The 22,209-nt window shown below is 47.6% G+C and overlaps 1 protein-coding gene across 1 annotated transcript in view; it reads right to left on the bottom strand.

Moving 5' to 3' along the window:
• ADGRE1 (adhesion G protein-coupled receptor E1) overlaps positions 1–22,209 on the bottom strand; it is a 33,032-nt gene that overhangs the window by 4,964 nt on the left and 5,859 nt on the right. The window contains exons 4-12 of the mRNA XM_060182242.1: positions 21,186–21,226; positions 19,768–19,900; positions 17,128–17,235; positions 14,454–14,638; positions 10,870–11,040; positions 8,799–8,993; positions 5,187–5,422; positions 4,140–4,206; positions 1,616–1,707 (exon numbers count right to left, since the gene is read on the bottom strand). Coding sequence (XP_060038225.1) covers positions 1,616–1,707; positions 4,140–4,206; positions 5,187–5,422; positions 8,799–8,993; positions 10,870–11,040; positions 14,454–14,638; positions 17,128–17,235; positions 19,768–19,900; positions 21,186–21,226 — 1,228 coding nt within the window. The remainder of the gene's footprint in view (positions 1–1,615; positions 1,708–4,139; positions 4,207–5,186; positions 5,423–8,798; positions 8,994–10,869; positions 11,041–14,453; positions 14,639–17,127; positions 17,236–19,767; positions 19,901–21,185; positions 21,227–22,209) is intronic.

Raw genomic sequence — 22,209 nt, 5'->3', positions numbered from 1 at the left:
AAAAGAGATGCTGGGAGTTGGCCGGTAGTGCAGTGGGTTAAGCGCATGTGGTGTGAAGCATAAGGATCCTGGTTCGAGCCCCCGGCTCCCCACCTGCAGGGGAGTCGCTTCCCAGGCGGTGAAGCAGGTCTGCAGGTGTCTGTCTTTCTCTCCCCCTCTCTGTCTTCCCCACCTCTCTCCATTTCTCTCTGTCCTGTCCAACAATGACAACAGCAATCACAACAACAACAAAACAACAAGGGCAACAAAAGGGTAAATAAATAAATATAAGAAAATTTAAAGAAGGAACTCCTCCCTAATATTACTTATCGCTATAATTATCTTTAACCCTTTAGATCGACACTAGGCAGAACTGAGGGGATGAGTCTAGAATTCTACGGACCTCTTCTGCACCCCAGTTCCTTCCTTCCTTCCTTCCTTCCTTCCTTCCTTCCTTCCTTCCTTCCTCTCTCTCCTTTTCTCTCTTTCTTTCTTTCTTTCTTTCTTTCTTTCTTTCTTTCTTTCTTTCTTTCATTCTTTCTCTCTTCCTTTCCTCCCCTCCAGGATTATCACTGGGGCTCAGTACTGGCATGATGAATCCATTGCTCCTGGAGGCCATTATTTCCATTTTATTGGATAGATATTGAGAGAAGAGGGGGAGACAGACAGGGAGAGACAGAGAGACACCTGCAGACCTGCTTCACCGCTTGTGAAGTGACACCTCCTGCAGGTGGGGGAGCCGGGGGCTGGAACCGAGATCCTTGCGATGGTCCTTGAGCTTTGCGCCATGTGGGCTTAACTGCTTAACCCTCTGCGCTATAGCACGGCCCCAAGAACTGAGTTACCACAATGAAGGAAAAAAGGGAGGACACTCAGAAGTAGTAACAGGTGTAGGTGTGACTTAGAAAGGAAGAGAAGACTGGACCTTAGGGAAAAAAAGGGCAAACAGATATCAATCTAGATGGTTCTAGAAAGAATAGTCAACCCCTATCTGTGACCTTGGGAGAACCACTGCAGTTTCCACTGGAGGGAATCGGGGACACAGGACTCTGTTGGGGGGAATGGTGTGGAGTTAGACCCCTGTTACCATGTAATTTTGTAAATCAATATGAAATCACTCATAAAAAAATAGAAAAAGGGGAAAAAGAATTATGTGGACCCTCAAAGGCAAGGATGGGGATGAGACTTTTATAATATTGGTACTGTCATGATTATTATTATTTTTGCCTCCAGGGTTATTGCTGGGACTTGGTGCCTGCACTATGAATCCACTGCTCCTGGAGGCCATTTTTCCCATTTTTGTTGACCTTGTTGTGGTTGTTATTGATGTTGCTGTTGTTGTTGGATAGGACAGAGAGAAATGGAGAGAGGAGGGGAAGACAGAGAGGGGGAGAGAAAGACAGACACCTGCAGACCTGCTTCACCGTCTGTGAAGTGACTCCCTTGCAGGTGGGGAGCCGGGGGCTTGAACCAGGATCCTTACGCCAGTCCTTGCGCTTTGTGTCACGTGCACTTAACCCGCTGCGCTACCGCTCGACTCCCTTCATGTCATATCTTAATGGTGTTTCTCTTTTACAGGTGGGATGGACTGAAAGGCAAAAAATTGTGCCGATCACTGATTCTAGAGGCTTCTTACCTGGTGTCCTGAATTGTGGAAACTTCTTTATTGAGGGAGGCAAGTCTGGTTCTCAGAATCCACAGGATTTGAAAGTAGAATGACAAGTTTATCTGCGGAAATGACAGGAGAAGTTGACTAGAAGTATGTGTGACTAGTGACTTAATATTGACTCACAAAAGTGTAAGATAACAGAGGTATAAGGGGGGTCAGGCGGTAGCTCAGCGGGTTAAGCGCATGTGGCGCAAAGCGCAAGGACCGGCATAAGGATCCACCTGCAGGGGAGTCGCTTCCCAGGCGGTGAAGCAGGTCTGCAGGTGTGTGTCTTTCTCTCCCCCTCTCTGTCTTCTCCTCCTCTCTCCATTTCTCTCTGTCCTATCCAGCAACAAGGACATCAATAACAACAACAATAATAATCACAACAGTAACACAACAAGGGCAACAAAAGGAAATTAAAAAAAAGATAACAGAGGTATATTTTCACATCATTATCATCCAAAAACATGTGTGTAGATCCATGTTCATATCAATCTGTCATAGCCAAAACCTGGAAGCAACCCAGGTGTCCAACAACCGATGAGCGGCTGAGCAAGTTGTGGTCTATATACACAGTGGAATACTACTCAGCTGTAAAAAATGGTGACTTCACCTTCTTCCCCCCATCTTGGATGGAGCTTGAAGGAATCCTGTGAAGTGAGATCAGCCAGAAACAGAAGGATGAAGATGGAACATTCACCTCACTCATGGACAGAAGGTGAAAAACCAGATCAGAAGGAGAAACACTAAGCAGAACTTGGCCTGGAGCTGGTGTCTTGCACCAAAGTCAAAGGACTCTTGGGTGGGGTTCAGGTCCTGGATCATGATGGCATAGGAGGACCTAGTGGGGTTGGATTATTATGCAGAAAATTGAGGGTCTGCGTGGTGATACACCTGGTTGAGTGCATGTTACAATGAATAAGGACCCGGGTTCAAGAGGAATACTTTAATGGTTAAGCACACACATCACAGCGCACAAGGACCCGGGGGGAAAGCTTCGCAAGTGGTGAAGCAGGGCTGCAGGTGTCTCTCTCTCTCTCTCTCTCTTTCTCTCCACCTATCCTTTCAATTTCTGGCTGTATCTATCCAATAAATAAAAGAGAATAAAAAAATTAAAAACATTGAAAATTGAGAAATGTTACACATGTCCAAACTCTTGTATTTTATTTTACTAATTTCCTAATAAAGAAATTTAAAAAAATTCCACACCGTGCCCACTACCAGAGTTCTGTGTCCCCATTCCCTCCAGTGGAAACTGCAGTGGTTCCAAGCTCACAGAGATGGGCTGTTTCTATAACTATATCTATCTATCTATCTATCTATCTATCTATCTGTCTGTCTATCTATCTCTCTATATATATACCGCCATTTAAAAAACATTTATTTATTCCCTTTTGTTGCCCTTGTTTTATTGTTGTAGTTATTGTTGTTGTAGTTATTATTGTTGTTTTTATTGCTATTGCTGTTGGACAGGACAGAGAGAAATGGAGAGAGGAGGGGAAGACAGAGAGGGGAGAGAAAGACAGACACCTGCAGACCTGCTTCACCGCCTGTGAAGTGAGTCCCCTGCAGGTGGGGAGCCGGGGGCTCGAACCAGGATCCTTGCACTGGTTCTTGGGCTTAGTTCTATGTGCGCTTAACCCAGTGCACTACTGTCTGGACCCCATCATTATCTTTTTGCCTCCAGGGTTATTGCTGGGGCTCAGTGCCTGCACCATGAATCCACTGCTCCTGGAGGCCATTTTTCCCCCTTTCGTTGCCCTTGTTGTTGTAGTTATTATTGTTGTTATTGACATCATCCTTATTGGATAGGACAGAGAGAAATGGAGAGAGGAGGGGAAGACAGAGAGGGGGAGAGAAAGACAGACACCTGCTGACCTGCTTCACTGCTTGTGAAGCGACTCCCCTGCAGGTGGGGAGCCGGGGGCTCGAACCAGGATCCTTATGCCGGTCCTTGTGCTTTACGCCACGTGCACTTCACTTGCTGCGCTACCGCCCGACTCCCAAATGCTAAAAATTTTATTAATACCTACATCAAATCTTAGTTATTGTCATCAATATCTTTAACATTATTGTATCAATGTTAGTTATTAATATTAGCTGTTAATATTACTTACTGTCATTGCTATCTTTCTCTTCTTTTTTTTTGCCTCTAGGGTTATTGCTGGGGCTCGGTGCCTGCACTATGAATCCACCGCTCCTGGAGGCCATCTTTTCTCCATTGTTGTTGTTGTTGTTATTGTTGTTATAGCTATTGTTGGATAGGACAGAGAGAAATGGAGAGAGGAGGGGAAGACAGAGAGGGGGAGAGAAAGACAGACACCTGCAGACCTGCTTCACCGCCTGGGAAGCGACTCCCCTGCAGGTGGGGAACCAGGATCCTTGGGCTTTGTGCTATATGTGCTTAACGCTGTGCGCTACTGCCTGGCCCCCGTAAGAAGCGATCTTTCTCTCTGCTTGGCTGACTCAGAGTGGGCACCGCAGCTACCAGTGATCACTGGCCACCTACCAGGATGATGACAGCCACGGGTCCCATGAAACCCCAGATGAACCCTTTATCATACTTGAGCCAGCAGCTGTGGAGAGAAACAAACATTAGCTGCTGCGTCCCTGGGAGAAAACAAAGGCCTTGAATTCTGGTTCCAGTAGTAAGATCTTATAGTGTCAGAATGTGTTAGAATCTGCATCTCTAGTTTTTTTTCTTAATTAAAAAAACGATCTTCATTTATTGGATAGGGACAGCCAGAAATCGAGGGAAGCGGGAGATAGAGGGAGAGAGACAGAGAGACACCTGCAGCCCTGCTTCACCACTCGCGAAGCTTTCCCCCTGCAGGTGGGCACCAGGGGCTCAAACCTGGGTCCTTGCGCACTGTAACGTGTGTGTTCAACCAGGTGCGCCTCCACCCAGCCCCTTCTTTTCTTTTTTAAAATTAATTTTATTTCTGAGAGAGATGCAGAGAACCTGTAACGTGTATTTCTTTATTTCTTCCTCTATTTAAAATTTTTAAAAGATATTTATTTATTTTCCCTTTTGTTGCCCTTGTCGTTTTTAATTGTTGTTGTAGTTCTTATTGTTATTGATGCCATCATTGTTGGATAGGACAGAGAGAAATGGAGAGAGGAGGGGAAGACAGAGAGGGGGAGAGAAAGACAGACACCTGCAGACCTGCTTCACCGCCTGGGAAGCGACTCCCCTGCAGGTGGGGAGCCGGGGGCTCAAACCAGGATCTTTACTCTGGTCCTTGCGCTTTGTGCCACGTGCGCTTAACCCACTGCGCTACCGCCCGACTCCCTCATTTCTTCTTCTTATTGGATAGACACAGAGAGAAGTTGAGAGAGAAGGGAGAGATACAGAGAGAGAGACAGAGAGACACCTGCAGCCCCCGCTTCACTGTTTGCAAAGCTTTCCCTCTGCACATGGGAACCGGGAGAAGGGGACTTGAACCCAGGTCCTTGCACATTGGAACAGGTGTGCTCCGCCAGGGGTTTTTAAGAGAGAGAGAGGGAGCGCCCACGGGGCACCCTGTGACCAGGGGGTCACGCCTGCCATACTTACTGAGTATAGGTTCCGTAGTTTTGATAGCCTACCGCTGCAGACACAGCCACGGTCATGGCAGGGACCCCATAGCCCACAGGGTACAGGAACCTCTTCTTGAATCTGCCTGTGCTGCTGTAGTTGGCCACCTTGAGGTTCCTGACCGTGAAGAAGAGGTGAAGCCCTTCCAGGAACATCCAGGTAAAGGCTGCCAGGTACAGATAGTGCAGCAGCCCAGCGATGACGGAGCACAGCCACTGGCAGGGAGACGGGAGTCAGGCCGGTGCTTAGTACTGCGTCTGGGGACTTATTTCTGTATTTATTTATGAAAGGGACACACGCAGAGATAGAAAGATAGAGATGGGCACAGAGAGAGAAAGATAGAGAGATAGAGAGACAGCTGTGGCTGACAGTGGTGCTGGGGGCTCGGTGCCTGTATTACAAATCCACTGCTCCTGGAGGCTGTTCCCCCCCTTTTATTGCCCTTGTTGTTTATTGCTGTTGTGGTTATTACTATTGTTGTTGCTGTCACTGTTGTTGTATAGCACAGAGAGAAATGGAGAGAGGAGGGGAAGACAGAGAGGGGGAGAGAAAGACAGACACCTGCAGACCTGCTTTTTTTTTTTACCACCTGTGAAGCAACTCCCCTGCAGGTGGGGACCTGGGGGCTCAAACCAGGATCCTTACATCAGTCCTTGCACTTTGCAAGGACTGTGGGCTTAACCCACTGCTGCTACCGCCCCGCTCCCACAAAAGTATTATTATTATTATTATTATTTTGCAGAACCGCTATGCTCTGCCTTTTTCTTATTGGTTTCTAGGAACTCTTTACATATGTGGGATTTTTTTAGAAATCTTTATCTGTTGGACAGAGATAGTCAGAAATAGAGAGAGGAGGGGGAGATAGAGAGGGAGAGAGACAGAGAGATACCTGTAGACCTGCTTCACCATTTGTGAAGCTTTCCCCCTGCAGGTGGGGACCAGGGGCTCGAACCTGGGTCCTTGTGCATTGTAACATGTGCACTCAACCAGGTGCGCCACCACCTGGCCCCATTAGGTTTTTTTTCTTTTTTTTTTTATTGGGGAATTAATGTTTTACATTCAACAGTAAGTACAGTAGTTTGTACATGCATAACATTCCCCAGTTTCCCATATAACAATACAACCCCCACTAGGTCCTCTGAATCCTTCTTGGACCTGTATTTTCCCCACCTGCCCACCCCAGAGTCTTTTACTTTGGTGCGATACGCCAATTCCATTTCAGGTTCTACTTGTGTTTTCTGATCTTGTTTTTCAACTTCTGCCTGAGACTGAGATCATCCCATATTCATCCTTCTGTTTCTGACTTATTTCACTTAACATGAATTTTTCAAGGTCCATCCAAGATCGGCTGAAAACGGTGAAGTCACCATTTTTTACAGCTGAGTAGTATTCCATTGTGTACATAGACCACGACTTGCTCAGCCACTCATCTGTTGTTGGACACCTGGGTTGCTTCCAGGTTTTGGCTATTACAAATTGTGCTGCCAAGAACATCTGTGTACACAGATCTTTTTGGATGGGTGTGTTGGGTTCCTTAGGATCTATCCCCAGGCGGGGAATTGCAGGATCATAGGGTAGGTCCATTTCTAGCCTTCTGAGAGATCTCCAGACTGTTCTCCACAGAGGTTGGACCCACTGACATTCCCACCAGCAGTGTAGGAGGGTTCCTTTGACCCCACACCCTCTCCAGCATTTGCTGCTGTTACCTTTTCTGATGTATGACATTCTCACAGGAGTGAAGTGGTATCTCATTGTTGTCTTTATTTGCATTTCTCTGACAATCAGAGACTTGGAGCATTTTTTAAATATTTATTTTATTTATTTATTCCCTTTTGTTGCCCTTGTTGTTTTATTGTTGTAGTTATTATTGTTGTTGTCGTTGTTGGATAGGACAGAGAGAAATGGAGAGAGGGGAAGACAGAGAGGAGGAGAGAAAGACAGACACCTGCAGACCTGCTTCACTGCCTGTGAAGCGACTCCCCTGCAGGTGGGGAGCCGGGGTTCGAACCGGGATCCTTATGCCGGTCCTTGTGCTTTGCGCCACCTGCGCTTAGCCCGCTGCACTACAGCCCGACTCCCTGACTTGGAGCATTTTTTCATGTGTTTCTCAGCCTTTTGGATCTCTTCTGTGGTGAATATTCTGTCCAAGTCCTCCCCCCATTTTTGGATGGGGTTATTTGTTGTCTTGTTGTTGAGTCTGGCAAGCTCTTTATATATGTTGGTTATTAAACTCTTATCTGATGTATGGCATGTAAAGATCTTCTCCCATTCTGTGAGGGGTCTTTTGGTTTGGGTAGTGGCTTCTTTTGCTGTGAAGAAGCTTTTTAATCTGATGTAGTCCCATAGGTTTATACTTGCCTTAGTCTTCTTTGTAATTGGATTCGTTTCATTGAAAATGTCTTTAAAATTTATGCGGAAAAGAGTTCTGCCAATATTTTCCTCTAAGTATCTGATAGTTTGTGGTCTAACATCCAAGTCCTTGATCCACTTGGAATTTACTTTTGTACTTGGTGAAATACAGTGGTTCAGTTTCATTCTTCTGCATGTTTCAACCCATTGTTTCCAACACCATTTGTTGAAGAGACTCTGCTTTCCCCTTGGAATAGTCTGGGCCCCTTTGTCAGAGATTTTTTTTTTTTTTTGACCAGAGCCCTGCTCAGCTCTGGCTGGGGATTAAGCCTGCACCTAAGAGCCACAGGCAAGAAAGTGTTTTCCTTAATAATATATTGCTACTAATTAGGGAGACAATGGGCGGGTAGACATGTAGAGAGAATAGTGAGGAGAGAGAGGGAGGGGGGGAGAGGGAGAGGGAGGAGGAGGGAGGGAGAGGGAGGGAGAGGGAGAGGGAGAGGGAGAGAGAGAGGGAGGGAGGGGGAGAGGGAGGGAAAGAGAGAGGGAGAGGGAGAGGGAGGGAGAGAGGGAGAGGAAGGGAAAGGGAGAGGGAGAGGGAGAGGGAGGGAGGGAGGGAGAGAGAGAGAGAGAGAGGGAGGGAGAGAGAGAGAGAGGGAGGGAGAGAGAGAGAGAGAGAGAGAGAGAGGGAGTGTTCCCTGCTCAGCTCTGGCTGATGGTGGTGCTGGGGATTGAACCTGGGACTTCAGAGCCACAGGCAGGAGAGTCTTTTTCTTAGTAATATATTATTTACTTAATGTGAGAGATAGATAATGGAGAAATAGATAGGAGAGAGAGGGAGAGAGAGAGGGAGAGAGAGAGATCCCAGAGCCCTGCTCAGCTCTGGCTGACGGTGGTGCTGGGGACTGAACCTGGGGCCTCAGAGCCTCAGGTGGGAGAGTCTCTTTGCAGAACCATCCTGCTGTCTCCCTGACCCTGATTTTTCTTGTTGATTTGTAATCACTCTTTACATATGTGGGACTTTTTTCCACTCCGCAGAGCCCTGCTCAGCTCTAGCTGACGGTGGTGCTGGGGCTTGAACCTGGGGCCTGAGAGCCTCAGGCAGGAGAGTCTCTTTGCAGAACCAGGATGCTGTCTCCCCACCTCGCCATCCTCTCTCAAACCAAGATGGTGGCTTTGACTACACCAAGGAGCTCACGGTGGGGCGGGGTGGGGTGGGGTGGGGGGCAGGCAGCCTCCTACCTGAGGCTCCGTGCGAGTGATTCCCGTGAGGAAGAGCAGGTGGGCCAAGGAGAGGCAGAGCGAGAGCTGCAGGTGGAGGGAGGTGCTGGTGTTCTGGATGGCTTTGCACAGCAGGAAGGTGAGGGCTGCCAGGAGGAGGCAGAGCAGAGAGAGGCCCAGCCCCACGGAGGTGATGACGTCCAGCACAGGGTCCTCCTAGGGGTCAGAGACAGGGAGGGGGAGTGGAGGGAGGAGAGGGAGAGAGAGAGGGAGAAGGAGAGGGGGAGGGGAGGGGGAAGGAGAGAGGGAGAGGGGGAAAGGGAAAGGGAAAGAGGGAGAAGGAGAAGAAAAGGGAGAGGAGGAAGGAGCGGGAGAGGGGGAGGGAGAGAGGGAGAAGGGGAAAGGGAAAGGGAGAGAAGGAGTGATAGAGGGAGAGGGGAAAGGGAGAGGGAGGGAGAGAGGGAGAAGGGAAGGGGAGAGGGAGAGGGGAAGGGGGAAAGACAGGGGGAGGGAGGGGGAAAGAGAGAGGGAGAGGGAGGAGAGGGAGAGAGGGAGAGGGGGAAAAGGAGAGGGGGAGAGGAATGGACAGGGGGAAAGAGAGAGGGAGAGGGAGGTGAGGGGGAGGGAGAGGGAGAGAGGGAGAGATGGAGAGAGGGAGAGGGGAAAGGGAGAGGGAGAGAGGGAGGGAGAGATGGAGAGAGGGAGAGGGGAAAGGGAGAGGGAGAGAGGGAGGGAGAGATGGAGAGAGGGAGAGAGGGAGAGATTACAGTCTCCAACTCTGCTATCAGGGTACTTATACAGAGTCTCAGCTACTTCCCAGTCTCAGTCTCCTGATTAAATGGCATCAGATTCTGGGTTTTGGGGGCTTTTCTCTTTAAAGTAGGAGAATCACAGTGACTTTTCTCTCCCTTCTCTTTTGCTGTCAAGCTTATGGCTGGAACTCAATGCCTCTATTTCTTTCTTTCTTTCTTAAATACATTTTTTTGATATTTATTTTCCCTTTTGTTGCCCTTGTTGTTGTTGTTTTTAAAATAAGTTTTTTTATTTTAAAATTATCTTTATTTATTGGATAGAGACAGCTAGAAATCAAGAGGGAAGGGAATGATAGAGAGAGAGAGACAGACAGACCCCTGCAGCCCTGCTTCACTACTCGCAAAGCTTTCCCCCTGCAGGTGGGGCCCAGGACCATTGTAACACGTGTGCTCAACCAGGTGCGCCTCTACCTGGCCCCTTAATTTGCTTTGTTCCCCTTTTTCTTATTGTTGTTGTAGCTATTATTATTGTTGTTGTTATTGATGTCGTCATTGTTGGATAGGACAGAGAGAAATGGAGAGAGGAGGGGAAGACAGACAGGGGGAGAGAAAGACAGACACCTGCAGACCTGCTTCACTGCTTGTGAAGCGACGCCCCTGCAGGTGGGGAGCCGGGGGCTCGAACCGGGATCCTTATACCCGTCCTTGCACTTAACTTGCTGCGCTACCGCCCGACTCCCCCACAATTTATTTATTAATAAGAAAGGGAGAAGGAATCCAGAGCATCACTCTGGTACGAACCAGAGGATCGAACTCAGGACCTCATGCTGTAAAGTCCACCCTTTGTTCACTGTGTCCCTTCCTAGACCAGGTCTCTCTCTTAAGACAGAGAGGATGTGGGGTTGGGTGGTAGCAGCGGGTTAAGTGCACGTGGCACAAAGCGCAAGGACCGGCAGAAGGATCCCGGTTAGAGCCCCCGGATCCCCACCTGCAGGGGAGTCGCTTCCCAGGCAGTGAAGCAGGTCTGCAGGTGTCTGTCTTTCTCTCCTCCTCTCTGTCTTCCCCTCCTCTCTCCATTTCTCTCTGTCCTAGCCAACAACAAATGACATCAACAATAACAACAATAATAACTACAACAAGGCTACAACAACAAGGGCAACAAAAGGGGGGAAAAATGGCCTCCAGGAGCAGTGGATTCATGGTGCAGGCACCGAGCCCCAGCAATAACCCTGGAGGCAGAGAAAAAGAAAGAAAGAAAAAAAAAAGACAGAGAAGATGATCCCATTGGCTTACTGGACACCCACCGATTTTCACAGGAAGGGGACCCAGCCCTGTGGTACCTTGGGGGACAGGGCCACGAGGACAGCAAAGCTGGACAGGTGGAAACATTTGCAGGTCGTGTAGGAGTCATTGCTGCTCACGTACGAGCAGCCCTGGGTCGACCAGCTGCCTCCTTGCTCCGCCTCTGCCCAGTAGACACAGATGTGTTTTGTTTCTTTGTTGTCACCGGGCTGGAACGAGAACAGCAAGAAAGGTGGAGACCCGCCTGGCCCTACTCGGTAGACAGAACAGCTTCTTTGCAGAGACACCCGACGGGGCAGTGCAGTGGCTTTGGGCAATGTGGGAAAGTCTTCCTTGAGGGAATAAGCTTTCTAGCCTCAGAACAGTGGTGGGACTTGTTCTTCATAAATGTGGCTTCCAGGGGAGGCCGGCGGTGGCGCAGTGGGTTAAGCGCAGGTGGCGCAAAGCGCTAGGACCAGATCCCGGTTCGAGCCCCCAGCTCCCCACCTGCGGGGGAGTCGCTTCCCAGGCGGTGAAGCAGGTCTGCAGGTGTCTGTCTTTCTCTCCCCCTCTCTGTCTTCCCCTCCTCTCTCCATTTCTCTCTGTTCCTATCCAACAATGATGATAGCAATAACAACAATAATAACCACAACAAGGCTACAACAACAAGGGCAACCAAAGGTGGGGGGAAGGAAAAGCAGTCACAACACTGCTTCACCACTTTCATAAGTTGGCATTTATTTTTACTATTTTTTTTCTTTCTTTTTTTTAGTTTTTTATGCTTTTTAAATTTTTTATATTTATTTTTCCTTTTTGTTGCCCTTGTTGTTTTTTATTGTTTCAGTTATTATTGTTGTTATTGCTGTCATCGTTGTTGGATAGGACAGAGAGAAATGGAGAGAGGAGGGGAAGACAGAGTGGGGGAGAGAAAGACAGACACCTGCAGACCTGCTTCACCACCTGTGAAGCGACTCCCCTGCAGGTGGGGAGCCGGGGGCTGGAACCGGGATCCTTATGCCGGTCCTTGCGCTTCAGGCCACCTGCGCTTAACCCGCTGGGCTACCGCCCTATTCCCTAGTTTTTTTCTTAATAGGGGCAGGGATTAATGATTTACAGTCGACAGTAAAACACAGTAGTCTTTTTTTTTTTTTTAACATGTTAACACTTCTCAGTTTTCCACATAACAATCCACCCCCCCAGGTCCTCCTCTGCATCATGTTCTATTTCTTTTATTTTTTTAATGATTTGATTTATTTATTCATGAGAAATGATAGGAGAGAGAGAAAGAACCAGACTTCACTCTGGTACATATGCTGCCGGGGATTGAACTTGGGACCTCATGGTTGAGAGTCCAAAGCCTTATCCACTGCGCCACCTCCCGGACCACTCATGTTCTATTTCTATAAGTCACTGGATAAGGGTTTTCCTGAGTGGCAGTAGATAGCATATGGTTATGCAAACAGACTCTCCTGCCTGAGACTCCAAGGTCAAGGTTCAATCCCTAGCACCATCATAAGCCAGAGCTGAGCAGGGCTCTGGTTAAAAAAAAATCTATCTATCTATCTATCTATCTATCTTATACGTATATATACTCTAATACCCAAGACTCCAAAGGCTTTCTTGCTGGAATCATCACCAAGTCTTTCTGCAGCCCTATCCCATTTCTTGTGATCAAAATTGATTGACTCAAAGGTTTGTTTTAAAAAAATGAGAGAGGGGGACTGGGAGGTGGCACACTTGGTGAAGCACACACACACATTACCATGGTCAAGGACCCAGATTCGAGCCCCTGCCTCCCGCCTCTGCAGGGGGGACACTCTGTGAGTGGTGAAGCAGGGCTGCGGGTTTCTCTCTGTCTCTCTCCCTCTCTACTCTCCCCTCCCCTCTCAATGTCTACCTGTCCTATCTAGTAAAAAGAAAAAAAGTAAAAAAGAAAAAAAAAAAGAAAAAATGGCCACTGAGCTCCAGCAATAATAACCGTTGTGGCAAAACAAAAAAATGTGAGGCCCAGGAGATAGTGCTGTGGGGAAAGCTTTAGACTTGAGAGCACAAAAACTCGTGAAAAGAGAAAGGAAGAAAGAGAAAAAGATATTTGAAGCTGTCTTTTTAAATAGTTTCTTTCTTTTCTTTTTTTTTTTTTTTTATTGCTACCAGGGTTATCACTGGGGCTTGGTATTCCCACTAGCCATTTTTTTTTCTTTCTCTTTTATTTGACAGGACAGAGGGAAGTTGATAGAGGAGGGAGAGATAGAGGAGAGATACACAGAGACAATGTAGCCCTGCTTCACCACTTGTGAGTTTCTCCTCTTTAGGTGGGGACCAGGAGCTTGAATATGGGGTTGTTGTACATGATATTGGGTACACTCAACTGGGGGCCCCACCACCTGGTCCCCAAAGCTGTCTTTAGAACTTGAAAAAAAAAAGAAGAGGGGTCACACTGCTAGGATAAAGAAATTATAGGGGCAGAAGAGACAGCATAATGGTTCTGCAAAAAGGCTCTTCTGCATGAGACTCTGAGGCTCCAGGTTTAATCCTCAGCACCACCATCAGCAACAGATGAGCAAGGGTTCTGATGATTAAGGAGGAAAAAGAAGCAGAGGAGGAAGAAGTGGAAGAGAGGTTATGGGATATATACTGAGTGGAAGATCATCTTGCAATTAGAAATATGAGATTAGACAACAATGAGATACCACTTCACTCCTGTGAGACTGTCTAACATCAGAAAAGGTAGCAGCAGCGAATGCTGGAGAGGTTGTGGGGTCAAAGGAGCCCACCTGCACTGCTGGTGGGAATGTCAATTGGTCCAACCTCTGTGGAGAGCAGTCTGGAGAACTCTCAGAAGGCTAGAAGTGGACCTGCCCTATGACCCTGCAATTCCTCTCCTGGGGATATATCCTAAGGAACCCAACACATCCATCCAAAAAGATCTGTGTACACATATGTTCTTGGCAGCACATTTGTAATATCCAAAACCTGGAAGCAACCCAGGTGTCCAACAACAGATGTGTGACTGAGAATATTGTGGTCTAGATACACAATGGAAGACTACTCAGCTATGAAAAATGGTGACTTCACCTTCTTCACCTCCTCTTGGATGGAGCTTGAAGAAATCATGTCAAGTGAGATCATCCAGAAACAGAAGGATGAAGATGGGATGGTCTCACTTACAGACAGAAGTTGAAAAACAAGATCAGAAGGGAAAACACTGAGCAGAACTTGGCCTGGAGTTGGTGTTTTGCACCAAAGCAAAAGAATCCGGGGTGAGGAGGGGAGGGAGGGAGGGTTCAGGTCGTGGAACATGATGGCAGAGGAGGACCTAGTGGGGGTTGAATTGTTATGTGGAAAACTGGGAAATGTTAGGCATGGACAAACTATTGTATTTTACTGTTGACTGTAAGCCATTAATCTTCCAAAGAAGAAAAAAAAAAAGAGGAGATTGTGTTCTTCTGGACAATAGAACTGGACGCCACTATGTTTTGGAAGTGAGTAAGGAGGTGAAAAACAAAGACTCGATGGCCTAGCTTACATGCAAAATCCAGAGAACTGAAACAGATGAACTTGGAAAAGAAAGAAAGGAAGGAAGAAGAACCCTAAACTGAGGAGACGCACCCCTTGGAGGACCGTGAGGGAGAAACAGACTCACTTGAGTATGTTGGAAGGTTAGGAATACAGGCTCCGACAGCTGCACCCTTCTCTCCAGCCCGATGGTCCCACTCATAATCTGAGACTTCAACGTCACTTCCCGCAGCCCTTTCCCCTCCAGGAAAAAGGATCCGTTCAGAATATCCCCCAGCGAGCGGTAAGCAATGAGGGCCACCGCACTCCTAGCTGAGGGCACAGGGAGGAAGAAAGACGTTATTCTATGGGCCGTCCCCAGAGTTTGGGTGGGTGGTCTGGACATTCATGGGAGGCTTTGGTACTAAGCGCAAGGACCCAGGTTCAAGTCCCAGCTTCCCACCCGCAGGGGGGGAAAGCTTCGCGAGCAGTGAAGTGGGTCTGCAGGTGTCTCTCTGTCTCTGTCCATATCGATGATCTCTCCCCTCCTCTCTCAATTTCTCTCTGTCCGATCCAATAAAATGGAAAAAAAAAAAAAAAAAAAGGCCGCTAGGAGCAGTGAATTTGTAGCGCCGGCACTGAGCCCGTGATAAAGAATTTGAGGGTTTGGTGTCTAGTGTGAAGGTTCAGAAAACAAATAAAACAGCATGACTGTCCTTGTAAATATTTTTTAAATTAAAAAAAAATTTACTTATTCATTTTCCCCTTTTGTTGCCCTTGTTGTTTTATTGTTATGGTTATTATTGTTGTTATTGATGTCGGCTTTGTTGTTGGATAGGACAGAGAGAAATGGAGGGAGGAGGGGAAGACAGAGAGGGGGAGAGAAAGACAGACACCTGCAGACCTGCTTCACCGCCTGTGAAGCGACTCCCCTGCGGGTGGGGAGCCAGGGGCTCAAACTGGGATCCTTACGTGGGTCCTTGAGCTTTGCGCCACATGCGCTTAACCCGCTGCGCTACCACCCAACTCCCCTTGTAAATATTTTTATATAGGAATAAATAGATGACAGATAGATAGATGATAGATAGAAGTCACAGGACCAAATCTTGCTAAAATACGGAATCCCAACCACATTGGAAAAGCTTTGGTACTGTGGTCTTGGTCTCTCTCTCTTTCTCTCTCTCTCTCATACAAAGGAGCACACTTAGACATGATATATATATTTAATATTTATTTATTTGATTCTCTTTTGTTGCCCTAGTTTTATTATTGTAGTTATTACTGTTGTTGATGTCATCATTGTTGGATAAGACAGAGAGGAATGGAGAGAGGAGGGGAAGACAGAGAGGGGGAGAGAAAGATAGACACCTGCAGACCTGCTTCACCGCCTGTGAAGCGACTCCCCTGCAGGTGGGGAGCCGGAGGCTCGAACCGGGATCCTTATGCCGGTCCTTGTGCTTTGTGCCACCTGCGCTTAACCCACTGCGCTACCTCCTGACTCTGACATGATATATTTTTTAAAGAAATTCTTTTTATGTTCTCTTTTATTTATTTATTATTGGATTGAGACAGAAATGGAGAGAGGAAGGGGGTGATAGAGAGGGAGAGAGACAGAGAGATACCTGCAGACCTGCTTCACCACTCGTGAAGATTTTCTCTTGCAGGTTGTTACAGGGGCTTGAACCTGGGTCCTTAACCACTGTAGTGTGTGCGCTTAACCAGTAGCGTTACTACCTGGCCCTGACACAGTATTTTTTCACTTCAGTTTGGCTCATTGTGATTTAGGGCCATGGCACAACAAATGGATTATTATTATTTACATTATTATTATTATTTTGCCAGAGCACTGATCAGCTTTGGCTGATGGTGATACTCGGGATTGAACCTGGGACTTTGGAGCCTCAGGCAGGAGAGTCTCTTTGCAGAACTAATGATGCTGTCTGCCCCATTGGTCCTAATTCTTTTTCTTTTTTTCTTTTTTGCCAATAATTGTTTATTTTCTTATTTTTCTCTCTTTTAGTAAATAAGTGCTGAGTTCTACCTTAAGGTGAGGCTGGAGGTTTTACTTTTCATTATTCTTATTCTCATTCTTAACCAGAGCCCTGCTGAGCTCTGGCTGATGGTGGTGCTGGGGATTGAACCTGGGACTTCAGAGCCTCAGGCAGGAGAGTCTCTTTGCAGAACCCTGATGCTGTCTATCCCTACCCAGATTCTTTTCTGAAATCTAAAGTAGCAACAGTGATAAGAAAAAAAAAAGGGGGGGGGGAGAGTCGGGCGGCAGTGCAGCCCGTTAAGTGCAGGTGGCGCAAAGCACAAGGACCAGTGTAAGGATCCCGGTTCGAGCCCCCGGCTCCCCACCTGCAGGGGAGTCGCTTCACAGGCGGTGAAGCAGGTCTGCAGGTGTGTCTGTCTTTCTCTCCCCCTCTCTGTCTTCCCCTCCTCTCTCCATTTCTCTCTGTCCTATTCAACAATGAACGACAACAACATCAATAACTACGACAATAAAACAACAAGGGCAACAAAAGGGAAAATAAATAAATAAATATAAAAAAAAGAAAAGAAAAGGGGGGATTTCATTTGAAAGGTCCACCACACCCCAGATGCTATATTCTCAACAAGCCAGATGTCATCCATCCATCCATCCACCCATCCATCCATCCATCCATCCATCCATCCATCCATCTTTCTGAGTCCCTTGACCTTGGGCAAAAATCAATCAGGTCAGTGTTGCCCCACCCCTTGGTCCAGACACCTCAAAACGAGACAACTGTACCCACGATTTGGGGGGGAGACGTCAAGAGACCTTGTCTGATACACGGTACCTTTGGGGAATGTCCCGTAAGCGTCTGCACAGTCGATATCCATGGTGTTGTTTCCTGCTTCCAGAAAAGTCTTCTTCTGTTTCTTGCTGCACCGCTTGGTTTCGTAGACTGTAAAGTGGTTGGAGTCAATAATCATTTGATCCACGCTCCCAGAGGGGGAGAAAGGACAGGGGAGTCGCTTCCCAGGCGGTGAAGCAGGTCTGCAGGTGTCTGTCTTTCTCTCCCCCTCTCTGTCTTCCCCTCCTCTCTCCATTTCTCTGTCCTATCCAACAACGACGACATCAATAACAACAACAACAACAACAAAAACAAGGGCAACAAAAGGGAAAATAAATAATTAAACATTAAAAAAATTTTTTAAAAAAGAAAGGAGAATTGCCATAGCTTCCAACAGAGGGAATGGGGATTCAGAACTCTGGTGGTGGGAATGGCGTGAAGCTGGATCTCTCTAATCTGTGATTTTTTTAAAAAACTTTATTTATTTATTTTATTTTATTTGATAGGACAGAGAGAAATTGTGAGGGGAGGGGGAGACAGAGAGGGAGAGAGACAGAGAGACACCTGCAGGCCTGTTTCACCACTCGTGAAGATTCCCCCTACAGGTGGGTACTCGGGGCTTGAACTCGGGACCCTGTGCCCTGTAATGTGTGTGATTAACCATTTGTGCCGACACTTCATCCCTCTCCCTCCCCCCTTTTTTTTTAACCTGGGTAAAGACCTGCATCTGGGGAAAAGCTCTGGAGTGAACTTTCCACATTGTTGAAAGTCAAGGAACCAGAGACGTTCTTTTATAGAGAGGGACAGAATGGAGCCAGAGAGGCAGAGACAGAGAGACAGAGAGAGAGGCATAGTCAGACGGTGGTGCATCAGGTCAAGCGCACATAGTACAAGAAAGGCAGAGACAGACAGAGACAGAAAGACAGTGAGAGACTGAGAGAGAGAGGAAGGCCAGGAGAGACAGAAAGGCAGAGAGACAGACACACACAGAGAAAGGCAGAGAAGGAGAGACAGAAAGGGAGAGAAAGGTTGAGTGTGAAATAGAGAGAGTCAGAAAGGCAGAGAGACAGAGACAAGGGAGCAATAGACACAGAGAGAGACACACCGAGAGCAACAAACACACAGACATAGAAACAGACAGACAGACAGACACATAGAGAGACAGAAACAGAGAGAGATAGACACAGAGACAGAGAGAGACAGACACAGAAAGAGAGAGACAGACACAGAGAGACAAAGAGACAGAGAAACAGACACACACAAAGACAGAGACAGAGAGGTAGACACACAGAGAGACATGCACACAACAGAGAAACAGGCAGAGACAGAGAGACAGACAGAGACAGAGAGACAGACACACAGAGACATAGAGAGACAGAGACATATACAGAGACAGAGATACAGAGACACACAGAGACAGATACACAGAGATAGAGATAGACAGAGACACACAGAAGTAGAGACAAAGACACACACAGAGGCAGAGAGATAGAGACACGCAGAGAGACACACACAGAGACAGACACAGACACACAGAGAGACAGAGACACACAGAGAGACAGACAGAGACACGCAGAGAGACACACACAGAGACAGACACAGACACACAGAGAGACAGAGACACACAGAGAGACACAGACACACAGAGAGACACAGACACACAGAGAGACACACACAGAGAGACAGACACAGACACACAGAGAGACAGACAGAGACACACAGAGAGACAGAGACACACAGAGAGACAGAGACACACAGAGAGACACAGACACACAGAGAGACACACACAGAGAGACAGACACAGACACACAGAGAGACAGACAGAGACACACAGAGAGACAGAGACACACAGAGAGACAGAGACACACAGAGAGACACACACAGAGAGACAGACACAGACACACAGAGAGACAGACAGAGACACACAGAGAGACAGAGACACACAGAGAGACAGAGACACACAGAGAGACACAGACACACAGAGAGACACAGACACACAGAGAGACAGAGACACACAGAGAGACAGACAGAGACACACAGAGAGACAGAGACACACAGAGAGACAGAGACACACAGAGAGACACACACAGAGAGACAGACACAGACACACAGAGAGACAGACAGAGACACACAGAGAGATACAGACACACAGAGAGACAGAGACACACAGAGAGACACACACAGAGAGACAGACACAGACACACAGAGAGACAGACAGAGACACACAGAGAGACACACACAGAGAGAGACAGACACAGATACACAGAAAGACAGACAGAGACACACAGAGAGACAGACAGAGACACACAGAGAGACACACACAGAGAGAGACAGACACAGATACACAGAGAGACAGACAGAGACACACAGAGAGACACACACACAGAGACAGACACAGACACACAGAGAGACAGACAGAGACACACAGAGAGACACACACACAGAGACAGACACAGACACACAGAGAGACAGACACAGACACACAGAGAGACAGACAGAGACACACAGAGAGACACACACAGAGAGACAGACACAGACACACAGAGAGACAGACAGAGACACACAGAGAGGCACACAGACAGACAGAGAGACACAGACAGACAGACAGACAGACAGAGACACACAGAGAGCGCCCGGCCTCACCGATGCCCAGCTGGGTGTTGCTGCCCTTCCCGGGGGAGGCGAAGCTGGTGTTCCAGACAAACAGCTCCAGCTGCTGCAATTTCTGAGCGGCTGCCCTTCTCACATCCTCCCTGCTCCCGGCCCTCAGCTCGTCCTGCAGACACACGGACACAGCCCTGGGCTCTCAGCCCTCGGGTCCTGGGTTCAAGCCCCGCCATCGCATGTGCCAGGGGGAGGCTCTGCTTCTCTCTCTCTCTTATAAATATATGCATTTTTTAAAAAATAGAAAAGGGGGTACAGATGCTGGCACACCTGGTTGAACGCACATGTTACAGTGCTCAAGGACCCGGGTTTGAGCCCCCGGTTCCCACCTGCAGGGGGAAAGCTCCACAAGGGGGTGAAGCAGGGCTGCAGGTGTCTCTCTGTCTCTCTCCCTCTCTATCTCCCTCTTCCCTCGCGATTTCTCTCTCTATATATATTAAATTAGGGGGGGGAAGGGAACAGTGGCCACTGGAAGCAAAGATTTGTCTTACAGACCCAGCAGTAAGCCTGGTGACAATACAAGTAAACAAATCAACACATAAATGGATCTGATTAGGCGGACCCTCTTAAAAAATATTTACTTATTCATTTAAAAATATTTTATTTTTATTCATTAAAAATATTTTATTTATTTATTAATGAGAAATATAGGAGGAGAGAAAGAACCAGACATCACTCTGGTACATGTGCTGCTGGGGATTGAACTCAGGACCTCATACCTGAGAGTCTAGTGCTTTAGCCACTGTGTCACCTCCCAGACCACTCATTTATTCTTGATGAGAGATAGGAGAGTTGGGGAGACAGCACGGTGGTTCTGCAAAGAGACTCTCCTGCCTGAGGCTCTGAGGACCCAGGTTCAATCCCCAGCACCACCATCAGCAGAGCTCTGGTATAACAATAACAATAACACTGAACAAATCCTCCGTCTGGCATGTGCAATACCACGGATTGCTGGCAACCGTCATCGTAGCCTTGCCCCCCGTTTTGCCCCAGATACAGACTGATTCCCCCCCCCCCCCTCAGAAAAGAGAGCTGACTCACTCTTGGGTGCGGACCACCAGATCCTAATAGGCCTTGGGGACGCAAGGAATTGAAAACATTTTTTTATTTATCTGTTGTTGGATAGAGACAGAGAGAAATTGAGAGGGGAGAGGGAGATAGAGAGAAGGAAAGAGACAGAGAGACACCTGCAGCCCTGCTCCACCGCTCATGAAGCTTCCTCCCCTGCAGCTGGGGACCAGGGGGCTCGAACCCGGATCCTTGAGTGCTGTAATATCAACGCTTAACCAGGTGCGCCACTGACAGGCCCCCCTGGAGCCGCAAAGAAATTGTGAGCGAGGAAACAATTGGTGATGGACTGAAGGATTTTTCCCTCTAACCGGCTTGACCTCACCTACCCAGTAATCCTTTAAGGGCGGTGTGGCCTCAGATGGGGTCTCTGAGGGGGAAAAAATAAAGGAAGGAATTGTCACATGGGGGAAATGGTTGCTATGACACCCAGGACCCTCTCTCTGCTGCTGGGTCCCCTCAGGATGAGTCTTTTCCTAATGCTGCTTCTTTTTTTAATGTTTTATTATTATTTATTTATTTATTCCCTTTTCTTGCCCTTGTTTTATTTTATTGTTGTAGTTATTATTGTTGTTATGGATGTAGTTGTTGTTGGATAGGACAGAGAGAAATGGGGAGAGAAGGGAAGACAGAGAGGGGGAGAGAAAGACAGACACCTGCAGACCTGCTTCACTGCCTGTGAAGCGACTTCCCTGCAGGTGGGGAGCAGGGGGCTCGAACCGGGATCCTTATGCCGGTCCTTGCGCTTTGCGCCACATGTGCTTAACCTGCTGTGCTATCGCCTAGCTCCCCCCTAATGTTTCTATCTTAAATGATATGCTGTCTGCAAAGATTTATTTACTAATAAGAGGGAGAGAGACAAAGAGAGAGAGAGGGAGAGAGGGAGAGAGTGAGGGAGAGAGAGAGAGAGAGAGAGATATCTTCTCTCTGGTACATGTGAACCTAGGGATGGAATTTTGGTAGCTCGGGCTTGAGAGTCCAACTGCAAACAGTAATAATAATAATGATGATGATGATGATGATGCCAGGAGGGAGGGGTGATATGGTTTTGCAAAAAATCTCTCCTGCCTGAGGCTCTGAGGTCCCAGGTTCAATCCCCAGCACCACCATCAGCCAGAGCTGAGCAGGGCTCTGGTCTCTCTCTCATATTAACATTAAATAAATAGAAATATTTAAGGACTAGAAAGATAGCATCATGGTTTTGCAAAAAGTCTCTCCTGCCTGAGGCTCTGAGGTCCCAGGTTCAATCCTCAGCACCACCATCAGCCAGAATTCTGGTTTCTTTCTCTGTATCTCTCTCTCACTCTGTCATTAAAAATAAAATAAAATAAAATATTGGGGGATGGATGGTGG

This window comes from Erinaceus europaeus, chromosome 23, assembly GCF_950295315.1.
Source record: "Erinaceus europaeus chromosome 23, mEriEur2.1, whole genome shotgun sequence".
Lineage (NCBI taxonomy): Eukaryota > Metazoa > Chordata > Mammalia > Eulipotyphla > Erinaceidae > Erinaceus > Erinaceus europaeus.
Note: the sequence above shows the minus strand (reverse complement) of the source record. Positions and strands in the feature narration are given on the sequence as shown.